Source organism: Spinacia oleracea, chromosome 3 (assembly GCF_020520425.1).
Source record: "Spinacia oleracea cultivar Varoflay chromosome 3, BTI_SOV_V1, whole genome shotgun sequence".
Classification (NCBI taxonomy): domain Eukaryota; kingdom Viridiplantae; phylum Streptophyta; class Magnoliopsida; order Caryophyllales; family Amaranthaceae; genus Spinacia; species Spinacia oleracea.
In genome coordinates this window covers 144,484,025-144,509,447 of record NC_079489.1, presented here as the reverse complement: position 1 = coordinate 144,509,447, position 25,423 = coordinate 144,484,025, and the positions used below count along the sequence as shown (strand labels likewise).

At 34.8% G+C, this 25,423-nt stretch overlaps 1 protein-coding gene across 8 annotated transcripts; it reads right to left on the bottom strand.

Moving 5' to 3' along the window:
- Positions 1-1,489: 1,489 nt before the first annotated feature.
- On the bottom strand, positions 1,490-18,557 carry LOC110804522 (OVARIAN TUMOR DOMAIN-containing deubiquitinating enzyme 7). 8 transcript variants are annotated; one of them, XR_002537753.2, is made up of 13 exons: positions 18,335-18,556; positions 15,956-16,062; positions 15,630-15,705; positions 15,064-15,213; positions 14,649-14,710; positions 4,998-5,082; positions 4,736-4,885; positions 4,489-4,603; positions 3,321-3,445; positions 3,072-3,166; positions 2,414-2,547; positions 2,061-2,199; positions 1,490-1,929 (listed from the first exon to the last, which is right to left on the bottom strand). XR_002537753.2 is itself a non-coding variant. In XM_022010117.2 (12 exons), exons 1-11 carry the CDS (start codon positions 18,380-18,382, stop codon positions 2,421-2,423), a joined length of 1,140 nt encoding a protein of 379 aa, XP_021865809.1. In that variant the 5' UTR covers positions 18,383-18,557; the 3' UTR covers positions 1,490-2,215; positions 2,414-2,420. The 8 variants fall into 8 exon arrangements, 7 of the variants coding, with proteins under 7 accessions (XP_021865809.1, XP_021865812.1, XP_021865811.1 ...); XM_022010117.2 differs by having other exon boundaries at positions 1,490-2,215; positions 18,335-18,557; XM_022010120.2 differs by having other exon boundaries at positions 1,490-2,199; positions 15,630-15,712; positions 15,972-16,062; positions 18,335-18,557.
- Between the last annotated feature and the right edge of the window lie 6,866 nt (positions 18,558-25,423).

Genomic DNA, 25,423 nt, shown 5'->3' with positions numbered 1-25,423 from the left:
AGTGCATCTCATGAACAGTATGAAAAAATAGGGGTATATTATGTAATTCAAAAGACGCGAGGGTATTTGGTGCGTTTTTGCAAACCTCATGGGCATTTCATGAAAAAACCGAAATTAAAATAATACATTTCTCTTAACTGAATTTCTGCAAAATAGCTTTCTGTGGGATCAACATTTTTACCACATGAAGTATTTATATTTTTATGAGTTAGGGATGTGATCACTTCTCATAAACTTCACGTATTTTGTGTTATCCGAATCGATCAACCCTACTATAAATTTATTGATGTATTGTAGTTATAAATTGAACTTTGTCAACCCTTATCTTGCTTTAATCGAACATATAAACCCTTATATGACTATTTTTACTAGGAATAATTCATGAAATAAGGTCAAAAGAAATAGAACCTATGGAGTAAATCATAGGTATCAATGAAGTCATTTAACATAACAAATCTGTAAAATGATGATAATTATTTCCGGACAAAGGGAATATATCTTTTATAAAGGATGTTGAACCTCATTTAGACATACATTTTCAGTAATAAGACATGACATGAGTATACATTGATTTTGTTTCCAATTGGCAAGTAAAAATGTTGATAGATATGATGCTATCTTCTAGGGCCTATGTTTGTATGAGTAGCCCTAACCCTTTGGCCTAGTTTAGGCATTTGGACTTTTGACCTTATACTCCTACAGTCCTACATACTGGGCACTGGCACCAACTACTCAAAAACAGGTCTATTGTTGATCACTTTAACGTCTTTTCAAAGACCACTAAAATGAAGGGGCAAAATTAAGAAAATACCTCATGGCCCTGAATTAAATGGAAATAGAATTAAATGTGAGAATATGGAAGTAAAAACTTAAGCTCAACTTTCCATTAATTTTTTACCATGTCAACAAAACAAGTGCTGAGGGGGTGTTTGGTTATGATTTAGGAGAGGATCGGAAGAAAAGAGATTTTAAAGGTGAATTAGAGACTTGACAATTTACAAAAATAAATTGGAGTATTTGATTAGGAAAGGTTGAAAAAAAATTAGGATGACAAAGCTAATGTTGTAAAATGAAAATTTTGTCTAACTATTACAACCCTTATCAACCTACATTAATTTATGTCGAATGTCCTTAATGACCATTTTATACATCTATACCTAGTCTATACCTAGTATTTAAAAAGGATAACCAAAGATAATTGAATAACACATGTCACCCCCATCTTTTATACATACCTTTATTTTTATTTTTTTATTTTTTATTTCTTTTGTTGTTTGTTATACGAAATATTTTACAGTTTCAACACTTCCACAGTTCCACTCCATCTTCCTCTTTACAACTCAATATTAATTCGTCATTTAATTTAATTTTTTTCAACTTTCATCTTTACAATCATATATTCCCACTAAAATCACAAAACCTCAATAAAATTAGCACTTTAAAAGACGGCTAAATAACCACTATATAATTGTCCGTTCTTCGAGCGGGCTGAATTAAAAGCTAGTTAAACTAATTTACAAACACTACACAAACAACTGATTAAACCAATTATTCAATCCAGGTAATACAAATGGCTAACAACTGATAGCTAGTCAAACCAATTAACAACTAACATCTAACACCTAATTGCAAAACAGGACGTAAGTCCATCATTGATCACCCGAAGATTTACACTTTTTAAACTTCACAAACCGCTAATGAAAAATCAAGATGTTCACTAGGCATATCCATTCACCTAACTACCTAAGGCTAATTTAAATTTAAAAGAATCACAAATGAAAATTCCTTATTCCGAAATTAAGAATTTGATGTAGAGGAGCCATTGTATCATTCCTAAGCTACGACAGTCACATACACTGCCTTTTTCCATAGGTTGCAAGGGTAACCAAGGGTGTATACTGTATATAATACGTAGTATGATTCAAAACGCTGCATATAGTAAGGCACGTACATGAGTTATGCGTACATGAGTTAGAACTTATTGCAGGATAATTCATGCATGTCATCAAAGTGGTATATAATTGAAGAGAAGAATTAATTTTCAAAACAAGTGACATCACCATCTGCAGCAGCACATTCCCTTCCCTCAATTAGACCATCAAGGAAATATTCAAGTGATCATTGTCATTACCCCCATTGCCTCAAAGAGGCTCCCACAAGACGCGGCGTAAGGGGTGTCAGACGTACGCAACCTTACCCCTGCAATGCAGAGAGACTGTTTCCAATTAACCCAAAACCGATAACGGGACGACTATCTTCTACTTCATGGAAAGAAGGCGAAGAGGTAGTAAGAGTCATTTTAATTTAGTCTATTACATTCCACAGTCAAAAGAACAGATGAATCTTTGACTCCATCGGAAATGGACACAAGGAAATATTCAAGTGATGAAAGAAAAAAAATCATTTGCAATACCTTTAACTCAAATGCACAACGCACCCATATCAGGCAATTCATTGTTTGATCCACAGGAAGCTGCTTTGGTAATTGGTACAACCTTCTTCCCTTGCTTCCCTCTTTTACCCCTTCTAGCACGAGCTTCGTGGTCACTGATGACATCATTGGAACAGATCAACTGATATTAGGACCAAGTATAGGAGGCATCATGAGGAAGGAGTTTCTTCATTCAAATTAATGATACAGTGGCTGCACCTCAACAGTGTGCAGCCAAGTTTTGAGGAACAAGCACTCGCACAACTTTAAACAATGACCCCAAGTTTCTCATAAACTTCTGCAACCAACTACACAGCCACCCTAGGTAAGATTAGCTACATAAATTCTTGGTGTGCAGTAAGCTTGGTTACTATTTTCATTTTTTCAAATAGTTTCAATTAAACATTATGAACGAGTAGACTATGACAACAAATTCGAACCTCCCCGCTTCTAAGCAACCTGAAACATTCTAACTTCCTGCTGAAGGATCCAGGAGTAGACTATGACAATAAACTTGACCCTCCCTCCACAAATGGCACTACCAGTATAAGCAACTTGTAATTATTTACTAACAGTCAAAAACAGTTGAATAAAGGAAGGAAATGCACATAATTCTAAAGGAATAAGTTTAAGAGCATACACTACAACTTTAGAGCAGGAATTTCTAGAAGCTGCTCCACAACATGCCTTATATTTCTTCTTTGATCCACAAGGGCAAACCTTGTTGGGAAATTTCTGCAATTGTCAAAGATAAATTGTCAATAAACTGAATACCTATCATGAAAGAATCGTATAGTATATCAAAAACAGCACATGTCCTAAATGCAATTTGCAGATAGGGACTGCAAGGCTGTAAGCATGATCTGACCAACCCGCCCCAAAAAAGCACCTTGTCAACTTTGCTAGATGTTTTACAACAATCAACTTTTTCGGAGTCAATCGCTTGATTGTTTATCTCTTCAGCAGAAACAATCTTTTCCTCATGCTTATCAAATTTTGTACTCAAGTTATTGTCTGAATAAACAGAGAAGATGGAAACAAAATCAGATATTTAGAAATATCGAAGCAAAAAGATACATACAGAATGAAGTCAGCCTGACAAAACTGTACATCACTGAACATGAGAAACGCGCGAACTGAACACTGGGGTATAGATAAAAAGAAAGATATGTACATAAAAACAAAAGTTCACCAAGAATATACATACTACTTCCTCCGTTCCACAATAGATGCATCATTTCTCATTGCACGTATGCCAACGCGCTTATTTGAACATTAATATCTCTAAATGCGTATAAGTAAAAATTATAAAAAGTTGATATTTGAAATCCTTGCATTAATACGAATTTAACAAGATCTCACTTGACTATGTTTTTTCTTACACAACAGTAAAAGAAAGGTTATCAAAGTTGATTGATGAATAGTGCGCAAATGAGAAATGATGCATCTATTGTGGAACGGAGGAAGTATCCAGTAGTGATGGTAACAATTAATATAACAAGAGAAAAGCAGCACTAGTCAGAGTATTGACATTGGGTCAGCATTTGAGGCATTCATTGGTTCATGTACCATGCCAGTAACAGAATGCGAAAAGGCAAAGACAGAGCAAGCTCCAGTGATCCAATTGACGCAATGGCTAAGTCATGTCCAGGAGTCCTGTGATAGGACATTTTGGTGCCTATGTTCAGATACACTAGTCACAATTCTGTTCCCAGATTCTAGCTCAAACTCCTATCAAAGGTCGTACAGCTGTCGAAAATCATCTCTGGAAATCCCCAATGATTATGCTTTGCAGCTTTGCAATCTTTAAACATGCTCGCAGTTTATGTATTGCACAGTTTGCACTCATTAAATATGCTCGCAGTTTATGTAACTTTCATATGTTTGTTGGTCAACATTCTACAATAACATATGGCCACGTAGTTTCAAAAATATGGTGTTTTGAAAAAAAAATCCCATACTTCATCATGTTACGACAGTTACAAACATAATTTACCAACCAGCCATTACCATTTTATAGTTTTCACGACAAGCATCATTTACCAACCAGACATTACCGATTTCATAGTTTTCTTGCCAAACATCATTTACTTCTGTTGTTTCTCCGGCTTCTCGTTCTGCTATCAAGTACTCCGTTGCAGCATCAACATCACCATCTACTAGTAATAAAATCTGCACAGCATTGAGTAAACAAGTGCTTGTAAATTGTAATGACATAGTATTTTCACATTCCCAGATACAAAAGAGAAAAAAATCATGAAATGTCAGCTGAATAAGACAATCGCATTTTAGAAGGTAAATTACATGCTCAACTTGTTCAGCATCATCACAACCACTGCCTGCCATGACCATTTTAACGGCTCCTTCGTGAGCAACATTTTTTGAAGGTCTTGCTTTTGACTGAGCGCCTGCAGCTTTTGCTTGTTGTGCACTTGCTGTAAGATTAACATCAGCCTATATAAGTAAAAGAAATCAGGTTTTGTCCTTGGTGAAGTGTTAAATTTTATAGTGTGAAAAAATTTGAGTGCCAAAAACATCAGGATTCGTAAACCAGAGAGCGGATAACCTTTATAATGATAGGTTTAGCAGGTCCACTGCATTGATCTTCCTTTACTCTTACGCTGTTGTAATGCTCTTCGTCGTGATAAGACCTGCATACATAATGGTTGCAACCTTGCAGGTTATATTGGTTAACATGATCTAAGGGTTATCAAGTCTGTTTACAATTGTACTGCTAGTACAACATACAGCACTACCTACTATTTCAAAATACTGGAACCAACAAAATGAAATGAATGTGGCTGGTACATGTATATATACACTTATGAAGCACCCTATATTTAATTGCTGTTTCCTATTTGGGAGGGGAGTGTGAAGGAAATGAGTATACAGGGGTAGCTTAGGCAGAAGCAGAACAAAATCAAGATAAGCTCTATCGGGCCTATCAACTTTTAAAAACCAAATTCAAACCTTGGTTTGTGTATATGCTGTAAGGGGGGACAGGGTTCCTTACCCATCCTCTTAAATCCGCTCAGGATTCAGGAGTGGTCTGACCAGCTCGTGATACGGCAATGAGAGTTCGATGGATTTAGGTAGATTCCAAAGCTATGAAAGTTAATGGTGTTCCTCTGTCAATTTACAAATTTTAATAGGGTTAAGTCCTCTTAAACATCTATTGCTTCAGCCACCAAGGACAACAGTTTTTCACGAGGATCTAAAAGTTAATGAGTCGAAAATTCTACTGTACGCTGCAAAGAGACCTGTCTCAAACTCAAGGGTAGAACAAGGAACTCATTGGAGGTTGGCCAAATGGTCAGTGAGTTGATCAGAATATTTATTCTTTGGGATGGAAAATTATTCAAGAAGATATTAGGTAAGTCTAATACAATATTTAGGCAATAAACTTATTATTTTTTCCTAAAACCTCACTAATAACATTTAGCTCTATGACTTATATTGTGCTTCATGACCTCAAAACCACTTAGCGTATTCCTCTCTTACATGTTAAAGTACAGATCTTAAAAACCATGTAAAGTAAGGTGGCCATATATTTGCTATATTTCTAACACTAGTGGTATGTGTAAGGAACTGATATTTTTGAGCAGAAATTATAATAATTGCTTGATAGATGAATAAACACCAAAATGGGATACAAAAGTAGTGACTCGAGGCCACCTGTGATACTCCGTATTTTTTAGTGTTTTATTTTATATTTCAAGAAAATATATTAAGATTTACGTTAAATTTTTTTGAAATAATATTACGTTTTAAGCAAGGGCATAAAAATTATAAAGGTGATTTTAGTCACGAAGAGAAACGAAGTGCTTTATTTCGCATGACCATGTGCATTTATGTAATTTAGAGTTGTTTGCCTACATCCGTTATCGCGTATAATGGCGTTCTACCAGTCGAAATCTCTTTGGAGTATTCTAGTTAGTTGTATAATTACACCAAATTGTTTAATGTTGTGTGCAACGTTTTATGTGGTTATGAGTTTATACCATTACTGTTGCTTGCATTAGTCATTAGGTATATATTATTTTGTACAGCGTGGTAAATATGTGCAATTCCTATTCTTAATGACATGAGTTCAATTATTTATTTTATAGCTTACGAGTTGTGATTTTTTTTTTTTAGTGGAGATGATCAGTACCGAGTACCAACTATATGTAAATGATTATGGTAGACTAGTTGAGAATTTGCTCGATTCATTTTAGGACTTTGTCAATTTACTTTTCTTTATTTGTGTTACAGTGTAATGGGCTTACAACCTTAATCATGTATTTAGCGATACTCCAAATTTTGGATCACTAACAAAAGAGCCTCGAGAGAAAATTGATGCTAATGTCACATATTTAGCTTTGTTCAAAAGGAGGATACTATACGAGAGATCGATTTGTAGTGCCCCTAATTCTTTACAACCTCCTTAATGAGGCATCTTATGCAGAAGTTACTGCGAAGTACGTTGAGATGATGTTGGAAACCCAAATGCTACTATATATGAATATGGGAATTAAAGGTTGGTGACCATCACGCCATAGAGCTTGACTGCGCCTAGCTGAAGAGTTGTTTTCATTAAGGGGACAAGTAGTACCACCAGTCCACCACCTAACATCCCACCTCCTAATGTTCCACCACCTCAACTTCTTGCGAATCCCAATAATAACCATGAAAATATAAGTGACGAGTCTGATGAAGTATTTGCCAAGGACAAGATAGAAGGGGGAAGGGAATTAGGATATAATACGATTAAGTGACAACCTACTCGTTAATGGAGTTCAAAACGAGGAAGTGAAAAATGTAAATAATGGTGTCCATGTTGTAGATCCAAATAATAAACCTCTTGAGGATGATGAGTTTACGAAAGAAAACGAACTTATTGAGGATGATGACCCCAATCGAAGAATTTGAACCTATTGAAGAGATTGAACCAATCGAATAAATTGAACCCATTGAGACTTTTCGAGGAAGAAAATTTTATTGAGGATGATCTATTAAGGAGGATGAACCAATCGTTCAGATGGGGATGGAATTTCTAAAGTTATTGATCCACCTCAAGAAGGAGTTGAAGAAGAAGTCAACCAAGTAATACAAAACAAAGATTAATTAAAATAGCGTGTAGTCATTTATTATTTCGGAATTAACTACAACAAAATATTTCCGAAACAATAAATAACTACGCGCTATTTTAATTAGTCTTCATTTTTGTACTACTTGATTGGCTTATTCTACAGCTCCACCTTAAGGTGATCTATACTTTGAGAAATTTCATCCTCTTCATCGATCTGAACCAAACAAAAGGTTCATTATCTTTAATAACAAAATAACAGGTCCAATTTCTTCGATTGGTTCAATCCCTTCGATAGGTTCAAATTATTCGATGGGGGTCATTATCCTCAATAAATTTGTTTTCTTCCATAAACTCATCTCCCCCAATAAACTCATTCATCATCCTCTAGAGGTTTATTATTAGGATTTACAGCATGGCATCATTATTTACATTTTCCACTTCCTCATTTTGGACTCCATTCGGGAATAGGTTGTCACCTAATGGTACTATATCCTGATTACCTTCCCCTTCTACCTTATCCCCAGCAAATCTTCAATTGGGATTAACTCAAGAGGTTGAGGTGGTGAAACATTAGGACGTGGGATGTTAGGTCGTGGTACTACTTGTCCCCTTAATGAAACAACTTTCAGTCGGCCTCTATGGCGTGATGTGTCACCAACCATTCATTCCCACAATCATGTACAATAACATCTGGTTTTCCACCATCCAACATCATGTCAGTATACTTCGCTTTAACTTCTGCATGAGGTGCCTCATTAGGGAGGTTGTAAAGAATTAGGGGTACCACAAATCTATCTCTCGTACAACATCCTCCTTTGAACCAAGCTAAATATGCGATATTGGCAACAATTTTCTGTAAGAACACAGTCAATTTCTAAGTACGTAAGTAAGGTTGTAAACCATTACACTGTAACACAAAGAAAGAAAAGAAAAGTCGACAAAGTCCTAAAATAAATCGAGCAAATCATCAACTAGTCTACCATAATCCTTTACATACAGTTAGTAACTTGGTACTAATCATCTCAAAAAAATATATACAATTCATAAACTATAAAATAAATAATTGAACTCATATGTCATTAGGAATAGGAATTGCACAAGTGTACCACGTTGTACAAAATAATATATACCTAATTACTAATGCAAATAAAAATTAATGATATAAACTCATAATCACGTTGCTCACAACGTCAAACAATTGGTCGTAATTACGCAATTAACTAGAATACTCCAAAGAGATTTCGACCGGTAGAATGCAATTACACGCGATAATGGATATAGAAAAACAACTCTAAATTACTTTAATGCGCGTGATTATGCAAAACAAACACTTCACTTTGACATCTTAATCACTTACTTAATGCGTAATACTCCCCTTTTACAGTTTAATCTATATGCAACACTCCTCTTTTACCACCCTTAGTAAGGAAAACTTTATTTCGTAAACTTTGAAAACAAATGAAGAACAATATTTTTAGGACTAGCAACCAATAGCTCCGATACCACTTGGTAACACCCACACATTTTTCTTTGTATAAGAACCCCTATATGTAACACCCCCATATTTCTCTTGATTATAAAATGAATTTTTTCTCAATTTTATGAGAGAAATTTCCTATGTTACAAAATTAAGTTTACTTATGGATTGTTAAAATAGTTTTTAATTTGCCCAAATGACTACTTTAAGTGAGTTTTTATGATGGGATTATAATATGAACAATAGTAAATTATTGTTTGTAAATTTGAAATATTAAGGGTCTAAAAATCATTACTAGGGAGTTATATAAATCTGAATTTTATTACTTTAAATGTTAGTTTGTGTAATCAAGAACCTGATTATATTATTATACAACTAGTATAGTACCCGTGCGATGCACGGTTTATGATCTACATATTGATTTTGAATGAAAACTAAACTATAGGTCTCAATTATCATCAATAGAGCTTATAGGTATTCTTCTAATTAAAAGTAATGATGAAAATATATGTTATGACCCCTAACCCGTTCAGTGTCTTATTTTATTTTATTTTTAAAAAGTATAACAACTAAGGGTACGTATATAAAATTATTTTCACCCCTGTTCATTATCTGTATCAAAAAATAAAGTCATTTGACACCATTTACTTCGATAATCATATTCACTTAATACTCGACACAACATCTACCCTTACCCGATCACTTAACACCCACACACAAAATCTACTTTATTTAGGTAGAGATAACTTCGAGGCGGGGGGGGTACGTGTAGAGGATTGGTCCCTCCATTAACGTACCTACCTATCTTGTCCTCATCCCCATCATCCACGATATGAATGGTTCTCATCCTCATCTCAAACTCAATCTTAATTTCAATATCAATCCCACTCTAGCGGGGTACAAAATAAAATTCATCATTTCTCCATCATCCACCTGACAATCCACACCCGCCTCAAGCTCAACGCTGGGTTCGATAATTTTTTGTTTCTTTTGGTATGAGAGTTTTGAAATTTAAATCTTTGTTCTAAAGTGTTTGAAAACTCAGTTGTTTAATTAGGGTGATTGAGTAAATAAACAAAATTATAATATTTAGGTTAGTATTAAAAAATATTTATATACAAATCAATTAGATAAAGGATAAGCAAGACGTACGGTCAGGTCGAATCCAAAATTCATCATTGCTCTATTACCCATGGCGGATAACTCCATCACCCGCATCATATACATTTATTATCCCCATAACCCACATGGTTGACCCCCATCCGACCATCCCCGCCCACTTGGGGGTTGATGATAGGGTCAACCATGTTGGGGCCGATGCTGAGGGTCAAAACTTTCCTCCACCCCCCGATCAATGAGTTTTTGTGACATTAGTTGGGGGTTGATGATAGGGTCAACCATATTTTTGTATGACATGTGACATTAGTTGTCAAATGTATTGATGGTAGCCATATATATTTGCTAGGATTATATTCTTCTACAAACATTTTGTCTAATTAATATTTTGAGATTGTAGGCTTTGCTTTGAAAATCTATATATTATACTTCATACATGATCAAGAAGTGGGTCGAGTCGGGTTCAGGTTAGGCCACGACCAAAAAATGGAATATTTGCATCTAAAAAATCAAAGAATTGCATCTAAAGATTAAGGAGTTACATAGTAGAGTATAGATTAGGTTACACAAGCTTTGCTCATGTTGAAGGGAGTTACGCATTTTTTTTAAGTAGTAAAATATTACCATCAATGACATTGATAATCATCAAATTCAGTTGTTAACATATAAGAAGCATAAAATAGTATAATTAATGGCGGTGATAATTATCGATTCTAGTTGTTAAAATATTACAGAGTACCCTCTTATTCATATTTGATTGATTTCCTACTTTGTTTGAAATTCTAATTTACGTATAAATCTGTAGACTACTTTTAAATTTTTATAAAACTCTACTACGTGTAAAGAATTATTTTTTATAAAAAGATAATCTTATTGGCTGCATTTGTTACCAAAATATAGAAAATATAATTTACAAAAAAATGCCCCATAAATAGCATGATTATTTTTATTTTTTGAGGAAAACAGAATCAAAATCTTTTTATAAGGTGAAATTAACAGAATAACTATAGGATATAGAGAAATTTATAATTTACAATTTTCTTAAATTTATAAGAGAGGCAAATCAGAGAGTAACATTTGTGAATTCCATATCAATTTTCGTCCCTTTTAGTATAGTACACATATATAGATTAAAAATATGTTTTTTATAGTATAGAAATTAATACGTCTCATTTATTATAATGCGTAAATGAATATCTGTTTTCTGTTTCAATTTTTATAGTCTAAAATAGCATAATAAGGCTGTATATTTTGCCTAATTATATTATCACATATAACTATTTTTATATCTTTTTTTATGGAAAAGGGTCTAATGCAAAAATATATACATAATTATATATTTTTATTCTCACGCAAAAATATTTTCTGCCTTTTGGTAATAACTTTCTACTATTTACCAGAAAAAATAAAATTATTGTCAAGCACCAATCATAAATTCATAATTATATATATTTTTTAGATTCTTGATATCACATGGCTACAATAAAACGGTAGCTACTACTACTTATAATATTTTAAATCCCAACGGTTCTTTTTATCGAGCAATCTTATCCTTTATTTTATTTGACTTTTAGAAAGATGAAAAAATCTATATAATTACATTTTAAAAATAAAAAATACTATGAATCTACTTTAATCAAAACTTAACAGAAAAATTCGTTAATAACCATAAAAATAAAAAATAAAAACATTTCCCTTATTCTCATCAAGATTGGAAAAAAAAAAAAAAAAAAAAACGTACATGGAATCTTAATGGAAACTACTCGTATTAAATTACTTTTTGTTATTTTATTCTATTAAACATACGCTATTAAAAAATAGTGTCTGAATTGTTTGATTATATTAGAAAGACACTATTAATAAAAATAATCAACTCCTCTTTCAACCTTGTTCTTTGTTCCTCATGTTGTTTAATGTTGAACATTAGAGCTCTTTTATGGATTATTGTCATTCTTGGTATTGAATTACCTTTTTGTTTTTATGTCATAGATAGATTTGCATCGGTTTGGTGATCTTACGGTGGCAAAGAGTTTGGAAATTTTTTCTTTAAATCGTTAATAACTTTTTGTAGAGAATAATTCCATAAACCGTTAAAAATATTAGAAAAGGCTTTCAAAACATATTTCGTAATATGATATGGAACTATAAGTTAAAACATACTTCGTACGTAATATGATATTGAACTAAAGTATATATATTCCGCGTAATTAAATTGTTTGATTAGGAAGGGAGAAAGAGCAAGAATTTATTTTTAGAATGTTATTATCAAAAGAATCATTATGATTTACGGAGTATAATAAAATCAATAATACTTTACCTAAATTAACTTTTTTTATTAATTTTTTTTTAATTAAAAGAGAGGCCAATCAATGAGTGACATTTGTCATCACCACATTGATTTCCTCTCTTTTAGTATAATATATAGATTGTTTAGGTACCAAGTAAGTAGAAGGAGGGTTCTAGCTTGTTGTCCTTAAGTGGTTTTTGTACTTCAAAAAGGTACATACTAGTCCTACAGAGTATTAGTAATATTAGTGGCATGGTTAGGGCTTGGAATTGTTTATTCCCAATTAATGTGTTGTGATGAGTACACTTGGAAGCATTTCATGGTTGCATGCCTCCTTTAAGAAGCAAGCATGATCTTTCGTACATGTGTCTTTAACGCTTTACTACTTAGTAGTCAACTAAATGAACTAGGCTTCTTATTAATTAGTCTAAGGCATAGTATTTTGGGAGACTTTTCAAAGTCTTCAATTCAAGGATTAAAAACTTAATAATGAGTGTATTTTTTTTGATCACTCGTCGTAAAGAAGTTAAAAAAGAAATCGTATTTTCTTATGTTGTAAATATATTTGATTAAATTATTAAAGCACTTAAAGTGAAAGGAATAGCTTGTAAACTCTCGGGAAATATTTTCTCTAAGCAATAAGAGTAAAGGAGATATCTTTGTATTAGCATCCTCACTCTTTATCATGCGCTAAGCGCTTTTATCTTATACAATTCAACTTAATTAACTACCTTGAGCAAGTTACGTTTAGGACTCTTTTCGGGGTATGCGTATACAATCAAGGTTTATTTATACAGAAGACTGTTTAGGATGCTCTAGTCTCTTAAGCAGCTTCACCAGAGGCCGTCTAGGATGCTCCAGTGAATTAAAAATTACTTCGTTGAAGGACGTCTAAGACTCTTCGACACTCTTATAAGTTCATAAGGTGCGGTCTATGACAGTCTAACGATCGATGTACTAAATTACAAATGTCATTTCTAATTCACTTAATCAAGATTGAGTTGGTAAGTTTATTGTTAAATAATTATTGCTTTAATATGTACTTAACATTAGCTGACTTGATCTTTGTTGTTGTTAACCACGTAACTTTATAACATGGCTCTATGTAACGGCCGTTATGTAACCAAAGAATAAATTAACTGCAATGGCCGTCTCTTTATAATAGGTTACATAACGGCCGTTACGTAACGGAACGGCCGAGTTTGTAGTTAATTTATTCTTTGGTTGGAGTTTGGGTTTAACAAGGAGTCTTTGTAGGTCTCGAATTTGTAGTTTGATTATTTATTTTAAAACTTCAGCTGCCTGTTTTCAAAGTTAGATTATTTGTTTTAAATAGAGAGAAACATGTGTGTTACACCACCAATCTCCAAGGGTTAGTGACTTAGGTCACCACTCACCAAAGCTAAGCTTACCAAATTCTCAACATCCCACTCTAAACCTAGCGTGCCCTTATTTATAGCATCTCTACTCTAACTACCTAATTTATCTTCTTCCTAAGGGTACTAACATTAATATTACTTGCATTACCTATTGTGACCTCCCGTGAACCAGTTCATTACAGTATAAGTGTCTTATTGTAATGTCAAGTATTGGTATGGATTGCCTACGCAGAAGGCCACAAACCTGATACATAAAATTTGATAGCAAAGTGGGGCAGCAAAATGTCAATTAGGAGTAACGTAGACCAAAATGGTTCATCACTGCACATCAACGATTTAACAATAAGCTTGTTAACTAAAACTATAACAAGTTTTCAGTCACACAGATCTCCGCTCCATTTCAACATGTTCTACTTTTTAACCCTTTAACCGCATCCTGATTCAAATAAGATTACATAATTAAAGAAATTCCAGGGACATTAAATTCATGCAATGGTGCATTTCCAGATTTAGGCACGAGCATCTGCTTGCACCAACAAGGCGACAAACATAAGTGTTTCAGAAAGCAGTCGCAATATGGAACTAATAGAATGTGAATGTAAATAACTAAATAATCTCTTTTGAGTTTCATGATCTCTTGTCCAAAAGTTGAAACAAGGAGCAGTCAAGGGATCTGTAAAAGTTGAAACAGGAAGCAGAAAAGGGCAGCCTTTAATGGCCAGAATATAACTTCATGTGATTGTTTCTATGGTTTCCATAGAAATCCGATGTACTAAGTGGTATATAATTAGCTATGAAGTACCACTAACCACAAGATGACAATTGGTGTGGACAAAATCTGGGCGATACATATAAATCTACTAGTAAAAATAAAATAAAAAACTTACAAATGAATCATATGTGTCCCTTGGTTATCAAAATTCCGTATGTACCAACGAGGTGACATATGCTGCAATATGAACATAATGAACACAGGACATTCAGTGTGGTCGCAGAGGTAGAATTCTATCCTAGAAAGCCATGAAAAATAACCACAATTATGTCACTTGATATTCATCTGAACTTTTCAACATAAGAGAAACTGAGTAAAAAATTACGATGGACCAGGAGTCCACTGTCCAGTGTCCACCAACAAAATTTAGATAATACAGATTGGCATTACCATTAAAGCTGAATATCAATCATAGAGAGACAAAAAAAAACATCTCTAGAAGCAAGACAAGGAAAGCACTGGAATCATAGGAAGGCATGGTATAAAGAATCATCAGATTTCAGGTGACTGGGAAAGGAGAAAAGCCTTACACGGTGAATGCAAATGTTATTACGAGTCATAAGAGAAGCTGCTTGCAATTCCATATGTCCCGCCCATGTGGCATCCTTTCCCATGGACTGGCAGTATTCATCAAACGGGACATCATCCTCAATAAATGGCTCAAACTGTTCACGATATTTCTGTTCAGCATTGACCAAATAGGCAAATAGTGAGAAGTACTTCTGAATTACTCCCAAATGATATAAATTTGAAATGGTCATACACACTCATTTCATCCAGAAGAGCAGAAGTTTGCAAATTTAGACCTCATTTCTGTCTACAAAAACTCCCCCGTTGTAGACAATCCCACTAGTTAGCCTGCTTTTACAGCTGGCTGAGTAAGAGAAAAATAACTCACATTTCACACGTAAAAACTAAAAAGATAGACAACAGCAACAAAATCAAGGGACAAATACTAGCTTTCATCTTAAGGTCTTCCATAATTTTCTCAGCAGATGACGACGGCTGGTTTATTTGATAAAAATAAATTAATATCTCAAATTAAAGCAGCTAGAATGGAGACAACTTAGAGAAACTACCTACCACAGTTACATACCATGATATACTGCACAACCATACGACGGTATTTCCCATGTTCCTCTTCATTTCCCTCCAACTGATCAGCCAAAGCCCTGAAAGCTAAAGAAAATCATCAACCCAGACCTTAACTAACTACTTAAGACCATAGAAAGAGCAATCAGCAATTCATAGCAAACAAATATCATGTGCAAATACTAACCATGAAAAAAAAAAAGAGCACGACATGTAGCATGAAACTCATGATGATTCTCAGAAAAACTAAGTAAAAATTGACGAAAAGTATAACACATACAAGCCATACATGTTGCAACTAGAATCAGGGATTCTCCAATAAAAACAAACCTGAAGAAACAATTACCATCAGCTGTCACTTGAACAATCTTCAAATCCAATAAATCAAGTTGAGCACGCAAGTCAGAGATGTTACTCTGCTTTCCCTGCTTTTTTGCCTGGCCAAACAACAAAAATAGAAAAATCAGAAGAAAAAACTATCATAAAGCCCCACGACAGCACCATCAAAGTACATTGACACCATCCCTCAAAAAAAAAGGTACACTGACACCATAATGAACAACAAAAATGTTACTCCTCTGTCATACTAAGCAACCGTTTCATGCAACCAAAACACTTAGGTCATCTATATATCACTCAACTATTCATTTACCTCCCCCCTGTAGAAGGATAATAACTTCAGTCAAAGTTGTTAGCTAGGATAATTTGTTATTCCTTATTATCTCTTTGCTATTAGTTTGTACTCATTTATCATAGCTAGGATAATACCTTCTCTTGTACTCATTTATCTCTTTGCTATTAGTTTGTTTAATACCTAGTCTATACTTATCTTCTGACTTCTGTACTTTAGCATATACTAGGAATCTTAGCTTGTATTATAATATTCCATCGATTATTAGTCTCACGTCTTTTCCTCACTGCTTCACGCCTGCTGGTGCCCCCACTCCTGCTGCCACAAGGCCCCCATATCATTCTCATGTCCCTTGAAGCAACTCCAACTCCAACAATGGATGTTGTTGATGCTAAGAAGGAAGTCAAAACCTTTTATCAATCTGTTCCCTGCCGCGGGGAGCCTACTTCTTCTGGTACCCCGTCCTTACTATTCCATCCCCTCTTTCGGGATGCTCTTCTCCATTCTCTCCTCTATGGTCAACGATGTTGCCCACTTTGCCGACTAAGGACCTAGCGGAACTGTTTTTGATTAGTGCCCTCAAGCATCAGTCGTCATTAATGCCACCCAACTGAGCTTTCTGGATCGCTTTAGGACAATCTACCCCCTAAAAGAAAACAGAATTTCTGGTTCTCTTGTCCACTTATTTCACTCTCTCACTCCCTCTGCTGCCTCCCCCGGAATATTTAACTTAGGTGATGTCATTCCCAACTTCCCCACCCTCGTCTGCAACTTACTTTCTATCAGATATAATCCTGTTAATGCAGACCTTGATGATGCCTTCTTCCCCGGCATCCAAATGATGGTTCTCCAAATGGCCACATTCCCCTTATGCTGGACCAATTCAAAGATATGCTCAAACATATCTCCCACCCTATCACGCTCCAAGAGCAACCCTATTCCACTTGTTTCAATAAGTTCGTGATATGTGAAACTGTAATAGAAATCCCAGACTATTAACTTGATGAAACCATCCAGTTATATCTAATACCTGAGTAATCTTATTGCAGGAATATCTGGGAGAGAAAAACATAGTAACAACAGCAAATCATGACCTGTATTTGAGTCTACACAACATATATGAATAGTCTATGCGCTTGTTTGGTTGACATTGAAAAAGATAGTGGAAGTTTTACAGAAGTTAAAAACTGTAGAATTGTAGAATTGTTTGGTTGACAAGAACATGGTTGCAACAAAAAAGTGGAGAAGGTTGCTTACTAGTCGGTAAGTCGAACTCCGTGTTTATTTCCTATGATCAAACCCAATCAACTTCATTTCACTTCCTATGATCAAACCAAACAACTTTTAATCAATTCTACGAATTAGTATTCCTATTTACCTCCTATGTTCAAGTGTTCAACCAAACAACTAAAGTTTTCAGAGTATACTCACTTTGTCCCTAAATGTTTGCCCCATTTGACTTTTTATGGTCTCCAAGACGTGCCTTAAAACTAAGATATCTTCAATTCTCTACTCGTAAAAATTATATAGAGTAATAAAGTTGATATGCTAAAATTATACCGGTATTGAACGAGTCTAACTATTATTATTTCTTATAGGTTAGTGAGAATTCATGGTCAAACTTTTTAAAATACAATCGCGCAAATATTTATGGTCCGAGGGAGTACAAGATAAGCCTCGAAAAAAGTGCCTATCGACGAAAGTATGCCACATTGAGTTTCTAACAACTTCTAGATTGAAGCAGCTACACTTTATAATTTTACCCCAAAAGATCAATCATAGCAAAGCTACATAACTGGATTAGTAGCAAGTGCAACTATGATTCTGGAATTTGGTTGATCAAATTATTAAGAAATCCTTCCAAAAAAAGTAAAGCAATTTTAGCGGAAATTGCTTTAGAAATTAAACACATAAAACTAAATACATTACAAAACTAAGAAATAATTTCATAACTAACCTAGTTAAGAAAAAAACTCATGAATAAAATCAGATAAATTGCTAAACAAAAAAAACAATAATAAAAGAAAAAGAAATTAGAGCAAGAATTAATCAATTGAAGAAGATAGGCAATTAATTACTTGTGGTTGTTTCTTAGGTTTGGATTTTTGATGTTTTGTTCGGACCATCCTTGAAAACCCTAAATTTAGCTTCAAATTGAATAATTTTTCCGACGATTCTTTGCCGGAAACCGAGTTCTTTTGCTGTCTGCTCTATTGAATTGAATAAAATCCACGGGAAAAAGGAGGAGAGAGTGAGAGACAGGGATGAAGAGTTCTTTTTTTTCTTTTTCTTTTTCTTTTTTTTGAAGTTACGACTATTTTGGGCTATTAAGGAACGGACTAGTAATATGGGCCTTTTCCGTATGAGCCCACTATGTTTCTAATTAGGGTTCTATTATCAACGTAATACTCTCTTTTTTAGCCCAACTAAGTAGATTAACCCTTGAAAACAAGGGTAGTATACAAGTATTTGCGGTGAAGGAATCTCACTCACTCTCAACTCAACTCTCAAGTACAAAGTTGTTGATGGGACTCGAAATTGTAACCTTAAAATGACACCCAAGTCACAACTTAAGTTCTCTACCAACTCTACCCAGCAAGATTGCCTTTGAAAATTACTTCACTTGCTTTTCAAGGTATCTAGTATTGTACTTCATACTTCATAAGTTTTGATATGTTAACTACTCCCTCCGTCCCGGAATACTCGACCCGGTTTGACCGGCACAGAGTTTAAGGTACTTGAATTGACTTATTTAATTTAATAGGTAGTAGTTGATAGTGGGGTATTATTTTAATGTAGTTAGTGGAAAATGTGTTAAGAGGTGGGGTTGGGGAGAGTAGGGGTTGAATTTTTAATTATTTTTTGTATGGAGTAGGGGGTAGGTGGGTTAATAGGGGTGGAGTGAGAAATAATATAATATTGTTAGAATATTTCCATTTTTAGAAACAGGTCAAGTATTAAGGGACGGCCCGATAAGGAAAACAGGTCAAGTATTCCGGGACGGAGGGAGTAGTTTTTAGTTTTAATTTTCATGTCTTTTACATTGTATAGTATACTACATTACTACTCTTAATTTTTAAATATGGCTAAGGTGGAATTTTTAAAATTTGTTAAGCATCGACGTGTAAAAAAACAGATAGTTGCCTTTTAAGTTTTAATCCTAATATTTTATAATGGTATTATGAGCCTACCAAAACTCCTAATGATGAGTCGCCTTCTATAGGAAATACTTCCTTATTCTATTTTTATTATTATTTTAAGTTATCAGTTGGTTAGAAAGTGGTTACAATTCAGTTACAATTTTAGCTGATGTGGCACAATTACATTGTATAATATTCTGTTTGCGTTGTATATTTGTATTGTATATAAGCTGATGATCAGCTCTCAGCATAGTGTGAGCTCATTATACAATATAGGAATCAGTTGATTTCCTCTAAATTCTCTCAAATTGATTTGAGTTTCTACATGGTATCAGAGCAATAATCTCTGATTTGAGATTGAGGTTTGCTCATTCTGAGATAAATTCGATCTGTTTTTTTTTCAAATCAAAGCTGAGAGTATCTGTTTTACAGAAATTTTATTGCGAAATTTTCTTGCAATTCACAAGTGTGATTGCGAAATTTCTTGCGATAGTTGAGATCTTCTTCGACGATTGTTCAAAATTCTTTGTTTGTTCGAGTGATTTGATCATCAGAGATGGCATTTCAAGATTCTGAAAGCAATAATTCACATAACAACAACAACAATGGAGGTAACACTGATAATTGTGATCCGTTTTTCATTGCTAATTCAGATAATCCTACTTCTTCCTTAGTTGCTGCTGTGTTTACTGGTACAAATTTTATGAGATGGAGTAGAAATGTTAAACGTGCTTTAGTAGCTAAGAACAAAGAAGGATTTGTCAGTGGTGAGATAACAAAACCTGCTGTAAATCATAAAGATTACATGAAATGGAAACGTGGTGATTTCATGGTGGTTAGCTGGATTTTAAGTTCTATGAATCATGAACTAGCAGATGATTTTGGTTACATTGACACTGCTGCTGATTTGTGGAGAGAATTAAATGAGAGGTTTGGTCAGTCCAATGGCCCTCTGATTTATCAATTGAAGAAAGAAATTGAAAGTTTAACTCAGCAAAACATGACAATTGTTACTTACTATGGGAAACTCAAGAAACTGTGGGATGAAATGCAAAATTTGAGAGCATTTCCTAGCTGCACATGTGGTGTTATGATGCAATGCAGCTGTCAATTTCTGAAGAAGATTGCTGAGTTTGAAGAAGAAGATAAAATGATGAAGTTTCTTCTTGGACTGAATGGTGGATTTGATAGCACTGTAACTAATGTCCTTTCCATGGATCCCTTACCTAGCATTAATAGAGTATTTTCAATTACTCAGCAAATAGAAAAACAGAAAGAATTAAGTGAAGCAGCTGTGGAATCCAATGCTATGACCAGCAGTGCTATGGCTACTCAAGCTTATAGAGGAGGACAAAATCAATCTCAGAAGTATGCTGCTGGACCAGGAAAGAAAGACAGGAAAGAAATCAAGAAGGAGAAACTGAATAGGTTCTTTAATCATTGCAAAGGCAAAGGTCATACTGCTGATCAGTGTTTCAAGCTTATTGGCTATCCTGATTGGTATAATTCAATCAAGGCTTCGAAGGGAACTGGATCTACTGGAAATAGGCTTGCAGCAAATGTTGGCTACACTGCTGATGATGCTGATGAACCTTTGGGAAATACTGACAATGACAATGACAGGGTGAACAATGAAATGCTGAATGCTATCTGTCAAGAAGTTATGAAAGTGATGAAAGGCAAACAATCTCAAGTGACTGAAACCAGTGGTTCTCATTCTTCTTTTGCAAGTTATGCAGGTATAATCTCCCATTCTTTCAACTGTGCTGTAACTAAACTGCATGATGCTTGCTTATGGATAGTTGACTCAGGAGCTTGTGATCATATGACCTATGATGAAACCATCTTGACCAATATCAGAACTCTGTCCAACCCTATTAAAGTTGGTCTACCAGATGGTTCTCAAATGACAGTAGATACCATTGGTGATACTTCTTTGACCAACAAATTGGTGTTACACAATGTTCTGTTGGTCAAGGGTTTCAAACATAATTTGTTATCTGTTGGTAGGCTGATTGAACACACTGGTTTACAAGTCTTATTCAATGGCACTGGATATGTTTTCCAGGACCCTACTAATTCTGAATTGCTTGGTGCTGGAAAAAGAACAAATGGTTTGTATTACTATGTGCTGCCTTCCCTTGCTGGTTCCATCAAAGGTATTGATTCACACAATTCCAGTTGCAATAATATAGATGTTGTGCCTGATGACAATGTTGATATTCTACCAAATAAGACTGCTACCAGTGCTTCTCAAGTTAAGAGTTCTGTAGGGAATAAAATACATTTGTTTCATGCTAGACTAGGTCATCCTTCCTTGTCTAAGATGAAATGTATTGATGCTGAAAGCTGTAAAGGTTTTACTGAATATAATTGTGTTGTTTGTTACAAAGCTAAACATCACAAAATGCCCTTTGATGTCAGTATTAGTAAAGCTGTGGCTTGTTTTGATCTGATTCATTTGGATTTGTGGGGACCATATAAAGTCAAGAGTTTAGATGGTGCATCCTACTTCCTGACTATTCTGGATGATCACAGTAGAACCACCTGGACTTATCTACTTCATAATAAACTGCAAGTTGCCAAAGTTATTTCTGAATTCCTAGCAATGGTTGAAACACAATTTCATGCCAAAGTCAAAAGAATAAGATCTGACAATGGCACTGAAATTGTGAAAGAATCTTGCAGACTTCTATTTGCTGACAAAGGTATTATTCATGAGAAAATTACACCTTACACTCCTCAACAGAATGGCAGGGTTGAAAGAAAACACAGAAGCTTACTTGAAATTGCTAGATCTTTGAGATTTCATGCTAATCTGCCCAAGAAGTTCTGGGGGGAATGTGTCTTAACTGCCACTCATCTACTTAACAAAATTCCAACTAAAGTGTTGAACTGGAAGACTCTATTTGAGGTTTTATTTCATCATCCACCTGTCTATGACAACCTAAGAGTCTTTGGTTCTCTGTGTTTTGCTCACAATAATCAGATTCACAGGGATAAATTTGACTCTAGAACAAGAAGGTGTGTGTTTATTGGATATCCTGCTGGTTACAAAGCTTTCAAGCTGTATGATCTGGATTCTCACTCTGTGTTTGTTTCTAGACATGTAACTTTCTTTGAAACCATTTTTCCCTACAATCTATCTTCTCCTTCAATCACAAACTCTACTGCCTCACCTTCTCTTGTTCAATTTGGTATTGACTCTGATGTGATTGTTAATCAATCTGACAACAGTCTTGATAATGACTCTTTTACCTCTCATCATTCTCCTATACTCACATCTTCTCTTCCATCTTATTCTTCTTCTCCACATTTCACTCACTCTCCTATTACTCATATCTCTTCTTCTACCCATGATCTTTCTCTTGATCATAATGATCTTTCCCCACCTCAGAATTCTCCTGTTGTTTCTCTACCTGTTGTGAGAAAATCTACCAGAATTATTAAACCACCTGTTGTTCTCAAGGATTTTGTTGGTAGTTATATTCCTCACAGAGATATTCCTCCTCACCTTACTGATAGTGAATCTCTTTCTTTCTCTGTTGGTTCTATTTTGGATGATTCACATGAATCTGACTATTCTGATACAGCTTGGTTGCTTAACCTCTCCTTGCATGAGTTTGACACTTGGGAATCCCTTGCTTTCTCTGTGTTTGCTTCTCCTACTGATCCCAAACATTACAATCAAGCTAAGCACAGTGATCATTGGATCAAGGCCATGGATACAGAAATTCTTGCTCTTGAGAGCAATGACACTTGGGATCTTACTACTTTGCCCAAGGGAAAGACAGCAATCAATTCTAAATGGATCTATAGAACCAAACTCAATCCTGATTATTCTATTGATAAATATAAAGCTAGGCTTGTAGCTGTTGGGTACCAACAGGTTGAGGGAAGGGATTTTAATCAAACATTTTCTCCAGTTGCCAAATTAGCTACTGTGAGAATTGCGATTGCCTTGGCAGCCATGAAAGGTTGGATTCTGTGCCAACTTGATGTCAACAATGCCTTCCTACATGGCTTTCTTGATGAAGAAGTTTACATGAAACCTCCTGCTGGATACACTAAAGCTAAACCAGGAGAGGTATGCAAATTGAAAAGATCACTTTATGGTTTGAAACAAGCTTCTAGACAATGGAACAAGGAACTGAACAAGTTCCTCAAAACTCTACAGTTTCAACAATCCACACAGGATTACTCTTTGTTTACCAGAACTCTTAATGGTGAGTTTTTGGTGTTGCTGGTGTATGTAGATGACATTTTACTCACAGGCACTTCTGCCTCTCAAATTGAGGGTGTTAAACTGGCTCTAGATCAGGCATTCACCATCAAAGATCTTGGTCCCTTGGCTTATTTTCTGGGTATTGAAGTACAGAGAAATGGCAATGGGATATTTCTTTCTCAGAAGAAATATGTGCAGGATATCTTGATTGATGCTGGTATGGACAATTGTGATCCTGTGTCTGCACCTTTATCATGTGGTCTCAAGTTATCAACTGACATTGGTGACTTACTTGATGCACCAGATGTCTACAGAAGACTTATTGGAAGATTGCTTTATTTAGGCATCACTAGGCCTGACTTATCCTACAGTGTACAACACTTGAGTCAATTTGTGCACTCACCTAGGGTACCACACTTGCGTGCAGCTCTGCATGTGTTGAAATACCTCAAGGGTACTTTAGATAAGGGACTCTGGTACTCTGCAGGAAACAATTTTGCTCTTTCTGCTTATAGTGATGCTGACTGGAGCTCATGTCAGTTCAGTAGTAGATCATTAAGTGCATATGTTGTGTTTCTTGGTTCCAATCTCATCTCTTGGAAAACCAAAAAGCAAAGAAGTGTCAGTAAATCCTCAGCAGAAGCAGAATACAGGAGTATGTCTGCTGCTGCAAGTGAACTGGTTTGGATTCAAGGTTTACTTGAAGATCTTCAAGTTATGATCCCTTTACCTGTTAAATTATTCTGTGACAACATGTCTGCTGAACATTTGGCAAAAAATCCTGTTTTCCATGATAAAACAAAGCATTTGAAGAGAGATATGCATTATGTAAGGGAGCAAGTGGAGGCTGGTTTTATACAGACTGCTCATGTTTCAAGCAATCAGCAACTTGCAGACATCCTTACTAAACCATTGGCTTCATCTCAACACCAGTCACTTTCTTCCAAGCTTGGACTTATTTCCAAGGTCCAGCTTGAAGGGGGAGTATAGGAAATACTTCCTTATTCTATTTTTATTATTTTAAGCAATCAGTTGGTTAGAAAGTGGTTACAATTCAGTTACAATTTTAGCTGATGTGGCACAATTACATTGTATAATATTCTGTTTGCGTTGTATATTTGTATTGTATATAAGCTGATGATCAGCTCTCAGCATAGTGTGAGCTCATTATACAATATAGGAATAAGTTGATTTCCTCTAAATTCTCTCAAATTGATTTGAGTTTCTACACCTTCTGATCCTAATATTGCCTCACGAGATTGAAAGAAAATTTATAATAAAGAATTATGAGAGATAAGAAGTAGAGAAGAGACAGAAGTATGCCCTAGTCATGTCATCCATTAGGAGTTACTTGTCATGACTAAAATAGTAGAGAGAAAAATTTTGTTTTATTTTGACGACCAATTCTTTTTGGTCATCCATTGATTTTACTCTTTGTGATGGCTAATTCAGTAAATATATGGGACAAGATTCCACATAGCCCCAGTGTCTTTTTCTTTTCTCCGTAGTTGAGTAACCACCGCTTCAACTCAAATAAACAGTGATTAAATCATAAGATCTTGTTCGAGCTTTTCAAGAGCCTTATGACCGGTGAGGTAGAAAAAAAAAACAAAGAATATGTAGATATTAAGACACAATGACATACATGTTACCCTTCAAACAGGGGAATATCGATCATTCTCGCACTCGGTGTAGGTCTTTCCTTTATCCTAGTAATAATTGATTTGCAAGATTTTGCCCGCTCTATCTCATTCCATTAAGCTTAAAACTATAGATTGTTATGAATCGATTGACAAGTTCAA

What these genes read in the sequence shown, in the direction of transcription:
- LOC110804522 (XM_022010117.2), bottom strand. Translation starts at nt 18,382, where the DNA reads ATGGTCCGAACAAAACATCAAAAATCCAAACCTAAGAAACAACCACAA. An exon ending in ATAACATTTGCATTCACCGT is followed by an intron (nt 14,711 to 15,063) that starts GTAAGGCTTTTC and finishes TTCATATTGCAG; the next exon opens with CATATGTCACCTCGTTGGTA. An exon ending in TCCTGCTCTAAAGTTGTAGT is followed by an intron (nt 2,548 to 3,071) that starts GTATGCTCTTAA and finishes TGATGTCATCAG; the next exon opens with TGACCACGAAGCTCGTGCTA.